Consider the following 12,704-nt stretch of genomic DNA (forward strand, 5'->3'; position numbering starts at 1 on the left):
TGCATCAGAATAAGCTTACACTATGTTTGTTAGAGTATTTACTTGCATCAGAATAAGCTTACACTATGTTTGTTAGAGTATTTACTTACATCAGAATAAGCTTACACTATGTTTTATAGTCTTTTTCTTTTTTTAGAATAGGATTATAGTATTTTTTGTTCGTAAGCGCAAATTTACATAATAGACCATCCGTGTTCTGCCCATCGCGGATATTTAAACCTGATTTTTAGTGTTAAAAGTCCTCAGACTTACTTGTAGTATACAGAACTATTTACGTTAATTTCAAGAAATACCCTTGTGAAGTATTTTATACAATCTTCATATCTCCACGATTTGTGTGCGTGATTGTGGACGACAAAGAAGTTTCGGTTTTATTTTTATATCAGTCTTAAAAACTTTCTAGAAATAACATATAGGAGAAAAAAATTAAAAGTGTGGTGTATGTTTTGTCACGTGATAAAATTACGAAGGTTTTTTATTTTATTTTAATAAGATAATGTCTTCCACGTAGATAGATCATAAACATGCTTACATTATAATTGTAGGAATTTCCATGTTTGGAATGACTGCTGGATGACGAGACCTGATTTACCTACAGGGTATGGAGGATGGCAAGCCTATGATGCTACACCACAAGAAACTAGTGAAGGTTATAAGGATTTCGTTATTTAGTTAGTTATCGTTCAAAAGACAAACTCGACTTTAAAATCTGTTGACATCTAAGTTAACAGACACTGAAGCTCTTATGGAATAGGGACGTATATCAATACTTTAATAATTTTATCACCTAACTCCATGTTAACCTGGTGTAACTTCTTCAGAAACAGCTTCTACGATCTAAGATGTTAAAATTCCCTTATTGAAATAGTTAAACTTCATGTTAAAAACCTACAATTTCACCATAAAAAACTGTCCTGAAAAACCATACGGAATATCTTAAGTCGATTTTTACCGGATTACTTTGAGTTTGATCAGATTAAATGTAGTTTTAACGCACCATTCCACATGTAAGTTACAATGTAATTAAGTGTGGTCTTGACGCACAATTCCACATGTAAGTTACAATATAATTTAAAATAATAGACTGACCATTTTATCCTATGCTGTAAGCCATTACCATTAATCCCAAATTGTTATTTCTAGGCGTGTATCAGACAGGACCTGCTTCGTTACTAGCTATTAAACGAGGAGAAATAGGTTATATGTATGACTCCCCTTTTGTGTTTTCCGAAGTCAACGCAGACATTGTACATTGGCAAGAAGATGATAGTAGTGAAATAGGCTGGAAAAAGCTCAAAAGCAAAAGTGATCAGTAAGTATACCAAACCCTAAACCTTTGCGTTTTGTAGATATTTAGATTAACGAGATAGTAAATGATATCAATAGTGTTATTACCCTCGTCTTGCTGGGGTATTACAATCGGGCCGGTGTGTGTGTTTCCGTGTTTCTGCGCGCGTATCTCGAAAACTAATAGACCGATGTACACGAAAATTTTATACAAGATAGGAAGTCAGTATTGGACAATCCTCCCCAAATTTGGTCCAAATCCGAATCCGGATCACTTTGAACCATTTTTTTCATAATGGGGAGGTAGGGCATTTTCGCGGTTTTCGGTTAATACCCCTGTAAAGTTTGATCGGATTTGTACCAAATTCCATGGGCACGTTATGGTTGATACCCCTCATCAAAAATAAATAAAATGGTCCGGATCGGTGATCATTCTGAGTTTCGAAGGCAAACATTTACGTTATTCAATATAAACGCACGCAATCTCGAAAAGGAGCAGTGGGACAAGGATATGCGATCTCTCTGATTGGTCTTGTTGTTGCTAATAGGTAGCACTTTCACCCCACTAAAGTCACTCTTCAGCCAAGAAAGACTAGATTAAAGGAAACCAAGTATACAACTAGAAAAAAAAAGATATCTTCAAACAATAATCTATAAATTATCATTACGTATAGCATTATCTGGGAACTTAAATAAAGGAGTTAATAAAAACTTACAATAGCTTCTGAAAAATTCAACTTTTAAATATCGTTTTTTTTTAAATTTGATGATTTAAAGTTAATAAAATGTTGTTCACAAATTAGTCTATCTTATAATTTCTACATCCCTATATTTCGAAACAAAGGAAATGGTTCCTCTTTTTTAAGTCCCCCAGTGTGTCAACAGTAAGTTTGTGATACATAACACTAAAATCCGGAATTTGACTCCCCGCAGTTGACAGATTGCAGTCAGCCCACTTTGTAGCTTTGCGTCAAAACAACAACATATTATTTTGCCCTCCGGTGGCTCAGTGGTAAGTCTGAGGGCTTATAACGCTAAAAACTGGGTTTCGATACCCACGGTGGGCAGATCATTGTGTAGCTTTGCGCTTAACAACAAACAAGCTCTTATAAATAACCTAAAGTACGATTATTTACTATAAGTTATAATTTTAGTTTATGAATTCTTGTTACAGTTTCCATAATTAAATTTGTTAGAAACAACATGAAAATACTCTAAAGTAACATCATGATGAACTTTTTTGAGTAAGATTTGTTTAAAATTCTAGGGTATTTCTTATAAATCTTTGAAAGTCCCGAGAAGAAGTTTTAAAAGTACATTTAAGAATCTATTTCATACAATACTTAATCCCTGCTTGAATACAATGAAAACAAACAAGATAAACCATTCGCCGAATTAAAGTACATTTATGGACAAATGTAAACAATGGTCGGGCAACAGCCCTTCATCTGGTTTCCAGTATAGAAAAAATAAAACGTTTTGTCTTGTTTTTATTTCTTCTACATTTGCTAACTTCCTTACCAACGAAGTTATTTTATTCCCTGCTATAATAGGTTTGGTCTTAATGTTTTTTGGGTTTGGTTTGAATATAGCACAAAGCTATACAAGGGTTATCTTATTTAGCAGATTCAACAATGCCCTGTTCAAGGGTTTCTATTGTGAAAAAGACCATATTTCACAATATGTAATATATATATTTTTTCTTTGCTTCTGCAACTAATATTTTCTTTATTGCCCTATAAATAAAGAGTGGGACGTCTTCTTCTCACCAAGAAGATTGGAGTAGATGATGACTTTGGAGATGCTGACGCAGAAGATATCACGGACCAATATAAAAACAGAGAAGGTGCGTTCTTGTCCAATTGAATGAAACAATATTAAACTTACAAATGAATACCTAATCTTACAGCAATATTTTACATTTTTACTGAAGCTTTCTTTAAAAATACGCGTTAGTTCTATTTGAATGCGTGGACGTATAAATATGTTACTTTTTCATAGATTTACACAAACTACAGTGACGTTTAATAACTTGCAAAGGAAGCCCATGCTCGCATGAATTAATTTTAAATTTGTTAATTTAAAAAATATTGCTATCGAAGAGAACGGATAATGTTTGTTCTTAAGATTCTTGGATAACAGTCTACACTGTTTAAGCTGTTTATGTGAGAATGGTGAAAATATATGTTATTATTTCAATTTGCGTTTTCATAATATTCGCAATACTATTTCCTTGGGGTTACTATACATAAAAATGGCATGCTTTCGCCGGGTCCTCCGGTGGGTTAATGATAAGTCTACGGATTTACAACGCAAAAAAATGAGGGTTCGATTATCCTCGGTGGACACAGCAGATAACCAGGGGAGAGGGAATGAAACGAGATTCCATGCTGACCAAATACAACAATCGATGAAAGCATGTAATACGTTTGTGTTAAAATAATATTTTATTGGAATTATAGCATTGAATACATTTCCATACAATTCCGTAGAAATTGCATTGTTTGTGATTTAATGAAAGTTCAACCGTTTCTACTACCTGCAGGAACAGATGAAGAGAGAATGGTTATACTGAACGCAGCCAGAAGCAGCGGTTTCAATTACGCGTTCAATCTTCCTTCTCCAGAGAAACAAGATGTGTCTTTTAACTTGTTGGACATTGAGAAAGTAAAGATTGGTCAAACTTTTCACGTGACAGTGAACATTGAAAACCAAAGCAGCGAGACAAGAACAGTGTCGGTTGTCCTCTCAGCCAGCAGTGTTTACTACACAGGAATAACGGCGAGAAAAATTAAACGGGAAAATGGAAACTTCTCTCTCCAGCCTCATCAAAGTAAGCAGTTTTTGTTCTATTATGGTGATCACTCTACAAATTCATCATTGTAAATAGTTATTCTATTATGGTGGGTCTCCATCAAACCACATCCAATTTCTTAGCTATTCCATTATTGTAAACAAGCAAAAGTACCCGTCCCCAGTGAGAGGAAAAGTTTAAGTTAATATATCAATTTAAATAATTTCACGGACTTTAAAAAGGTTAATTGTGCTACACTCTTAATTTCACTCGGAGCCAAAGCTCTGAACTACTTATACCATCCACTGAGAAAAGTAATTGTTCATCATTTCAGTCATGCTAAGAGCCACTCAACAATGACATACGGTAAATCTACATTTTTATTCATTATGTTACGTCACATTCTAAAATATGATTCATAGTGTGATCCATTCCTAACAATTTAGTGTAGAATATCCTGATTGCAAAATAAAATTTGGCATCAAGATTATTTCATGCCTGTTTTCCCCTCATTTCAAAAGAGAATGTTGAGCTTTGACTGCGTGCACAGCTTTTCAAACGGGAGACAGACAATATATATATAAGATATAGACGTATAATTCAATATACTTTGTCAAATATTGAACTTAGTCCAATTGAGCAAACTACTCAAAATAATATTTGAAGAAAAACTATTACTTTTAAACTTTACTTTACAATTTTTTGCATACAAACCAACCAAAGAACACCAAAACAACTACAGTTTACCGAAAATTTATAAAAACCCAATAATCTTACGCCCAATTATGCCCTCTTATAACTCTTTAAACTCCAACCTTGGTAAGTACTTTAACTGGATTTTGGAACCTTGTATTTGCAAAATAAAAACCCAATTAAGAAACGCTTCAGACCTCCTTCAACACTTACTTAGTTTAAATTGTTACATCATTATGTCTAGTTATAATGTCATAAACCTATTTCTTCAAACCCCTCGTCATGGGGCAATACAACTTACTTATTCCACAAGGTCCCCAAAAAAGAGAATAAACATAAAACAAGAACACCTAATCGAATTGTTACAACTAGCCACATTTATTTGCTTTCAATACAGAGATTCGTACTTCCTTCAGTTACACGGACTTGCTATGGGGAATCTATTATCACGTACTATGACAACTAATTTCTTAAATAACGTAGTGACTTCCATATAAAAGCATAGATTTTGACTTAGACATGTAGAAGGCGTTTTTTTTACGACTTTACTTGTCAAAATGAACAAATAATTTTCCTTCAACGCATAAACATCTTACATACAATTCAGAATTAAAAATCAAAACAACCACACGATAAGTTTGTTAACCGTTAACATCACAAGGACTTCCAAGGCTTCACCACTAAAATTCTTATAAAAAACACATACAGCGGAAATTGCATAAATTCGTTTTCTAATCATGTAATCCACCAGAAGCTAGACACTCTAAAAATTCTTCTAAATTTAGCATACACTATATGGACCACAGAAAACATCGATGAAAAAAGTTGCTTAAATCAATATTTTACTAACATAAACCAGTTCCATACTACAGTAGTTACACAAACTATTAGGGAATTTACAAAACACAGACAAACACAAAACGTCCTCCACAAAACAAAGGAAACCCAAACACTTGCACTATCCCATATATATATATATATATATCAGCATATGGAAAAGTCTAACAAATAAATATAACCTTAAGATAACGATTACATTAATTCTCACCTCTGAAATGAAAATCAAACACGTGTTAAGAAAATTGTATAACGAACCAGCACCCACCAGGAAACATTTACAAAATAAAGTGTAATAATTACCCAACCTTTAACATAGGTGAAACAGGACGTAACTTGAAGATCACCAAAGAACATCAAAAACCCATCCCGAGTCCATGAACATACGAACAAAAAAAAAGAAAACAACGTTTTTCCTGAATATTACCATACTAAAACATGAATTTGTAATTAACAGGAAAAAAAAATCAGAGAAGTATTATTAATAAAATCCCACAATTAACATCTTTATTTTCCCAGACATTCCTAATATTTCGCACAACATTTCCACATTGTCATATTTATTCAGTTTTTGTTTCTTTTTCTGTTCAGCCATAAATAAATAATCTGTCAGTTCACGCGGATTGACGTACACATCCATATGTAACCCCTATCAATTCTAAAAGTTAAATACATTGTTGATTTAAATACTAAAACCTTCTTTGCCATTAAAACTGGTGTACTTGAGAATGATCGCACTCAGCTATCGAAACGTCGTAAGTGTTTCAAGCATTTCTTCCTTACTGTAAAAGCTGTAACTTGTAATAAAATAATGATTATAATAAGTAAGTAAACTCAAAACGCAACTATTGATATTTAATGGGTGAATGGTAAGCTTACAAATGCCAAAAGTCCGGGCAGATTGACTATTCTGTAGGAAAACAACAACTTTGTTCTAATGCATTAGTTTTTGTTTCAGTGGTTTAACTAATTTAGATCAGACGTGTGTAAAAAAAAACTCTTACACCAACTATCAGTATTTTATTTAAATATAACCCATTTCTTTTTGATACGAACAGAGGAAGTATTATCCGTCAATGTGACTCCGGACGAATATCTGGAGAAACTGGTTGATTACGCAATGGTCAAGCTTTACGCTATAGCCACGGTGAAGGAGACCCAACAGACGTGGTCAGAGGAAGACGATTTCATGGTTGAGAAGCCGAATTTAGAACTGGAGGTAAAGTGGATGAAAATAATTATATACAACATTTTTGTTTTTCATAGAACGCTGAAATTCAGCGCATGTGTCTACAGATATATAGAATATACCAATAGATTTATTCTTGTGAGTATTAAACACTTAATTCATTTATTTATAACGTTCAAACGTATCTTCCAAGTATATCAGGATTCACAGAGCTTCATATAAAGTCGCCCCCATAGTGGCATGTCTGCGGACGTACAACGCTAGAAATCGGGTTTCGATACCCGTGGTGGTCAAAGCGCAGATTTCTCAGTGTGTAGCTTTATGCTTAACTACAAACAATCAACTGATATAAAGTCCATTACTCATTACAGCGACCTCTACATCATTTATGGATTGTTTCTTTTCTTCACTAAATTACACATTTAAGGAGGAAAAAAAAATCTCAAATTAATACATCAAGGTTGTTCGACTTTGTGCTTATGCGGGTCAAAAATTATTTTGAGTGCGATCTCGGGGATTAAAGTAATAACGTAATGGTGGATGGTTAGGTTCCAAATGGACAGCACAGACCTATAACATCTTTTTATACGCCTATATTCCAGATTCGCGGAAATGTGCAGGTGGGAACTCCTTTTGTACTTGTAATCAGTTTAACGAACCCACTGAAGCGTGTGCTGGACAACTGTTTCTTCACTGTAGAAGCTCCAGGAGTGACTGGACCGTTTCGGGTTACTTATAGGTGAGTTGAGTGTTTCAAGTTATTTTTATTACCACTACACCCAGTAAAAAACAACAAACTATTTGTAGTTCTGACTTATATTTTCAACATATGTTTAATGCTCAACAGAATAATAAAGGCCTATTCAATTTGCTGTGTCGTTAAAATTGTTTATTGTTAGCGACACAAACTGTCTTCTCTAAAAGTGGATGACAATGTATTGAAGACGAAAAAGACTTTCGTACCATAAGTCTTCATATGAAAAATCTTATCTATCGTATTTGTTTTGAAGGGAACGGGGGGGGGGGTAATAATTGTTTTGGTTTGTTTGTTTGTTTTTGAATTTCGCGCAAAGCTACACGAGGGCTATCTGTGCTAGCCTTCCCTAATTTAGCAGTGTAAGACTAGAAGGAAGGCAGCTAGTCATCACCTCCCACCGCCAACTCTTGGGCTACTCTTTTACCAACGAATAGTGGGATTAACCGTCATATTATAACGCCCCCACGGCTAAAAGGACAAGCATGTTTGGTGTGACGAGGATTCGAACCCGCAACCCACAGATTGGGAGTCGAGCACCTTAACCACCTGGTTTGATTTGAATTTCGTTCAAAGCTTTACGAAGGCTATCTGCACTAGCCGTCCCTAAATGTGCAGTGAAAGACTAGAGCAAAAGTAGCTAGTCAACACCCACCGCCAATTTTTGGGTTACTCTTTTACCAACGAATAGTGGGATGGATCGTCACATAATAACGCCCCACGACTGAAAGAGCAAGCATGTTCGGCGACAGGGATTAAAATCCACACCCGCGCCCTGATCAAAGGGAATAATACTGCCGCTATTGCACATTGAAGAATGCCCCAAAATTAACTTATTTATCATGCCCTTTTTTCTTTGACACCATTACCAATTAGATCATTCAATATTCTCAATAAGGCTCTCCAGTGGCACAGCGGTATGTCTACGGACTTACCACGCTAGAAACCGGGTTTCGATATCCGTGGTGGGCAGAGCACAGATAGCCCATTGTGTGGCTTTGCGCTTAACTTCAAACAAACAAACTTTTGATAATATATTAAGGTTTATAAATTATGTTAATTACTTTAATAATTAAAAAAAAAGATAAAAGGTCCGCTAACAAACTACATCTGTCTGCAGTTTGGTTCATCCTACTAGATTAGGTCAGCTTTGATTTTCATTAATATTGCCACATAGGCTTATCTCAAGAACAAAAAAGTTCATGCGAACTTCTGCGGTTCGATAAATTCAACGATAAACAACAACAACAAAAATTAGATATTCTGTAACCAGAGTTTTGTTTAGAGCAAAGCCACATCGGGTTATCTGCTGTGTTCGCCGAGGGGGATGAAACCCCTGATTTATCGTCGTAAGTACGTAGACTTACCGCTGTCCCACCAGCTGAGTGGATAAGTTTTATAACGAACGTGCGCATATGGTGGTAGTTTAACGATTATATGTGGTGTGGTGCTAGGTTAACGGACGTATGTGGTGTGGTACTAATTGAATTAGTGTTTGAAGATCTTGTCATTTTCAAGAAACGACCTCAGGCAGATAGAGTTGAATTTGTTCTTAACGAAACACCTTAGCAATTAAAAAAACAACAAGAGCAAAGGAGCTTATTTTATTCTTATTTTTTTTACGTTTTATGTTTTCATTATTAATGATAGTAATGTGTTTAGGGATATTCAACCTGAAGAAGTCGCCGTCCACGTAGTGCGGCTCATCCCTCAAAAACCGGGCCCAAGAAAGATCGTCGCTACCTTCAGTTCCCGGCAGTTGATACAGGTAGTTGGATCTAAACAGGTCGAAGTGCTAGACTAGGCTTGATCTTCGAGACGAAAGGAATATTTGGGAACGTTCCTTCAACTATCGCTTTTTTTTTATTAAATATTACGTTCATATGTGTCAGTTAAGTAAAAAAAAAAGTATAAATATATCCAAGTGACTTGCTTTTCTTATAAAATATGTGGCGTTTATTAAATGTAACGCTGTATTTCTTTGTATTTTCCTCATAAGTAACAGCGAAATATGGAGTAAAATAAGTTCTTTCCACAATTTCTGTTTTCATGATAAAATGATTTTTATTAGTTCTTTGTTCATAATGATGTTTTAGAAGTTTCTAATGTGGTTACTTTGTTTTAATTTTTTCGTTATTATTATTTCAATTTTACCATATTCCTTTACAGTGATTATTTGTCTTGAATTGGTCAACCAATTAAAATATAAGTGCATTGATTATTCCATTTTGAGCAATAAACTCACGATCATTTATAAAAGTTATAAAACTTATCGAATCTTTCATTGATATATTGTTATTTCAACTAAATTTACTCATTACGAATTATATCAATATCTATTTCATATCTGTATGAAACACATTTTCTGGATAAAATAGAATTCTTATATTACTGATTTTGTTTATCTCAACTTTGATAAAATGAATGAAATATAACGACCCATAAAACAAATATCAATACTGTGTATGAAAGTAACGCTTCGCTGGGTCAGACGACATACAACATAGCACTTAACTCTACGTAAGTCTCTTTGTTTGTTGGTAAGCACAAAGCTACGCAATGGGCTATCTGTGCTATGCTCACCACGATTATCGAAAATCCAGTTTTTAGCGTTTTAAATCCACAAACATACCGCTGAACCACTGGGGGGGGGCAACTTTATGTAAGAAACTTTTGTTTGGTTTAATTTATACTAAATAAATAAAAAGTAAGACATTTGTCGCGATTTCTGGTCGTATCGAGGAGTATTACTTTTTTTTGAATATATATATATATATTTTCTTTTAATGGTTTTAACTTGTTGGCGTTTCTGTTACATTATGTAGTAGCATTTTGGCAGTACTCGCTTGTTTGGTTAAATAACTATACTTTTTTTCCTCAACTCTTCTGCCTAGCAGAACAGAACGTCGTAGTATACTAGTGTGAGTAATTCAGTAATGCTTTAAGCACTAATGTAGGAATGTAACTTGTCCAGCGAAATTGTAGCCATATTTTTATAAATTATTTGGTATTTTCAACAAGAACAGTAGCTTTGTGTGATACTTGGCCTAAATTTTCAGGTCAAAAACTCCAAGATTAAGACGTCGCCTTCCATAATTTAAACCTACTGATCAAATATTACTCTTAATCAAACAATGTGATTGAAACAGCGGAGTGTGTTTAGTGCTATATTTCGGCTCGAACCTTAGGCCTTCTGATCTGTAACCTTAGCACGTAACCACCAGTCTACGAATTATTTTTATATATGTATATATATATATAAATACACCACGTATGGAGAATGATTCAAATGTAAATATAAATATCTCTGTGTGTTCCTTGATGTGCAACGTATTGATGTTGCAAGATGGCCACCACCAGTCCACGAATATTTTTTATGTGAAGAATGACATGATATTGTTTGGTGGAAAATAGCAGAAGATTTTTATAGATATAATAAAACATCGTAGATATTTTATAAAACCTCAAGTTATAAGAAGAGCTCAACCATACGAAGTAGAGATATCAACTGAGGTTATATTGTATTAGTAGTAATAATATCAAAATTATAGGATTTACAACAACGTTCAAATTGCAACTATTATAAAAGCTTGTGTTGTCTGTCAAACCCTAGATTAACCAGTGATATAATGTATTTCATGTGTGACTGCTACTGTCCAATTTTTAGGGGAAAAACCTGATTTTCGGCTTTATCTTCGAAAAAAAAAAAAGCCACGCTATGCTGCTGGTGAAGTCCATATTTAGTAACATATGTTTTGTATGCAACAAAAATGGTTAAGGTCACAGTATAATATACAAAGCGTTGCAAATTCGATCCTACCCCATGGCACATACATAGTCTTACACATTATTATTTGTTACTTATTTTGCTATCTAATACTTCTTTTTAAAGCATGAATAGATAAATTAATATAAACGTTACAGCAAACGAATTCCCTGGCTTATTTTGTTGTTGACGAACAAGTGAAATATCGATGAAAATTTAGATTTCTTGTAATTGCATTACATTTGTAGAGCCCCACAACCTAAGTCTCTCATCCTCATTCTCTTCAACGTCCATAGAGCCACACAACCTAAGTTCCCTCATCCTCTTCAACGTCCATAGAGCCCCACAACCTAAGTCCCTCATCCTCATTCTCTTCAACGTCTGTAGAGCCACACAACCTAAGTCCCTCATCCTCATTCTCTTCAACGTCTGTAGAGCCACACAACCTAAGTCCCTTATCCTCATTCTCTTCAACGTCTGTAGAGCCACACAACCTAAGTCCCTCATCCTCATTCTCTTCAACGTCCATAGAGCCACACAACCTAAGTTCCCTCATCCTCTTCAACGTCCATAGAGCCCCACAACCTAAGTCCCTTATCCTCATTCTCTTCAACGTCTGTAGAGCCACACAACCTAAGTCCCTCATCCTCATTCTCTTCAACGTTTGTAGAGCCACACAACCTAAGTGCCTAATCCTCATTCTCTTCAACGTCTGTAGAGCCACACAACCTAAGTCCCTCATCCCAGTTGCCAGGCGTAGTATTAGAGAATTTTCAGTGTGCCTTATCATTCAAGGATGCTACTGAGATCTACTAGATGCTGGATACTCTTGACAATTCACAAGTGTAAGTTCTATTGAGCAATGGTTGTGGTATTTAGCCACCAAATGCAATAAAAAATGGAATTAGTTGCTTTTAGTTATTTTCTACTACTCTAATCCTATAAAGTTTGTGAGACAGCGGTAAGTTTGTGGACTTACAACGCTAAAAATTGTGGATTCGATTCCCCGCGGTGGACACGTCAAATAGCCCAATGCGGCTTTGCTCTAAATCAAACAAACTACAAACTTTAATTCTTTTCCATAAGTTTGTTTTCAGCGAAAGGCTACACAATAGGCTGTCTGTGCTTTGTCTATCACGAGGAATCGAACCTTAAATTTTAGCGTTGTAATTCCGTACATTTACCACTGACCAACTGGGGGGGGGGGACTAGAGAAAGTTGGAACCAATGGTATACATGCGACATTAGAGAGACCTACCCGTCTAAAACTTGGAGAAAGAAAGTGAAATATGGCGACAACTGGGAGTTTATGCTTGTTTTTTACTGCACAGTGCTACTTAAACTAACAATGTTTGTTTGTTATGGATTTTGCGCAAAGCTACAC

At 34.9% G+C, this 12,704-nt stretch overlaps 1 protein-coding gene across 2 annotated transcripts in view; it reads left to right on the forward strand.

Moving 5' to 3' along the window:
- The window catches only part of LOC106465804 (hemocyte protein-glutamine gamma-glutamyltransferase), a 74,563-nt gene extending 64,696 nt beyond the window's left edge, over nt 1-9,867 (forward strand). The window contains exons 9-15 of one of the 2 annotated variants that reach the window (XM_013926038.2): nt 546-649; nt 1,144-1,312; nt 3,036-3,133; nt 3,833-4,120; nt 6,670-6,830; nt 7,403-7,539; nt 9,217-9,867. In XM_013926038.2, coding sequence (XP_013781492.1) covers nt 546-649; nt 1,144-1,312; nt 3,036-3,133; nt 3,833-4,120; nt 6,670-6,830; nt 7,403-7,539; nt 9,217-9,358 — 1,099 coding nt within the window. In that variant the 3' untranslated portion in view covers nt 9,359-9,867. The remainder of the gene's footprint in view (nt 1-545; nt 650-1,143; nt 1,313-3,035; nt 3,134-3,832; nt 4,121-6,669; nt 6,831-7,402; nt 7,540-9,216) is intronic. The other variant, XM_022393746.1, reaches the window with a different exon arrangement.
- The last annotated feature ends 2,837 nt before the right edge of the window (nt 9,868-12,704 follow it).

The sequence above is a fragment of the Limulus polyphemus genome, unplaced genomic scaffold (assembly GCF_000517525.1).
Source record: "Limulus polyphemus unplaced genomic scaffold, Limulus_polyphemus-2.1.2 Scaffold2056, whole genome shotgun sequence".
NCBI classification, from domain to species: Eukaryota; Metazoa; Arthropoda; class Merostomata; order Xiphosura; family Limulidae; genus Limulus; species Limulus polyphemus.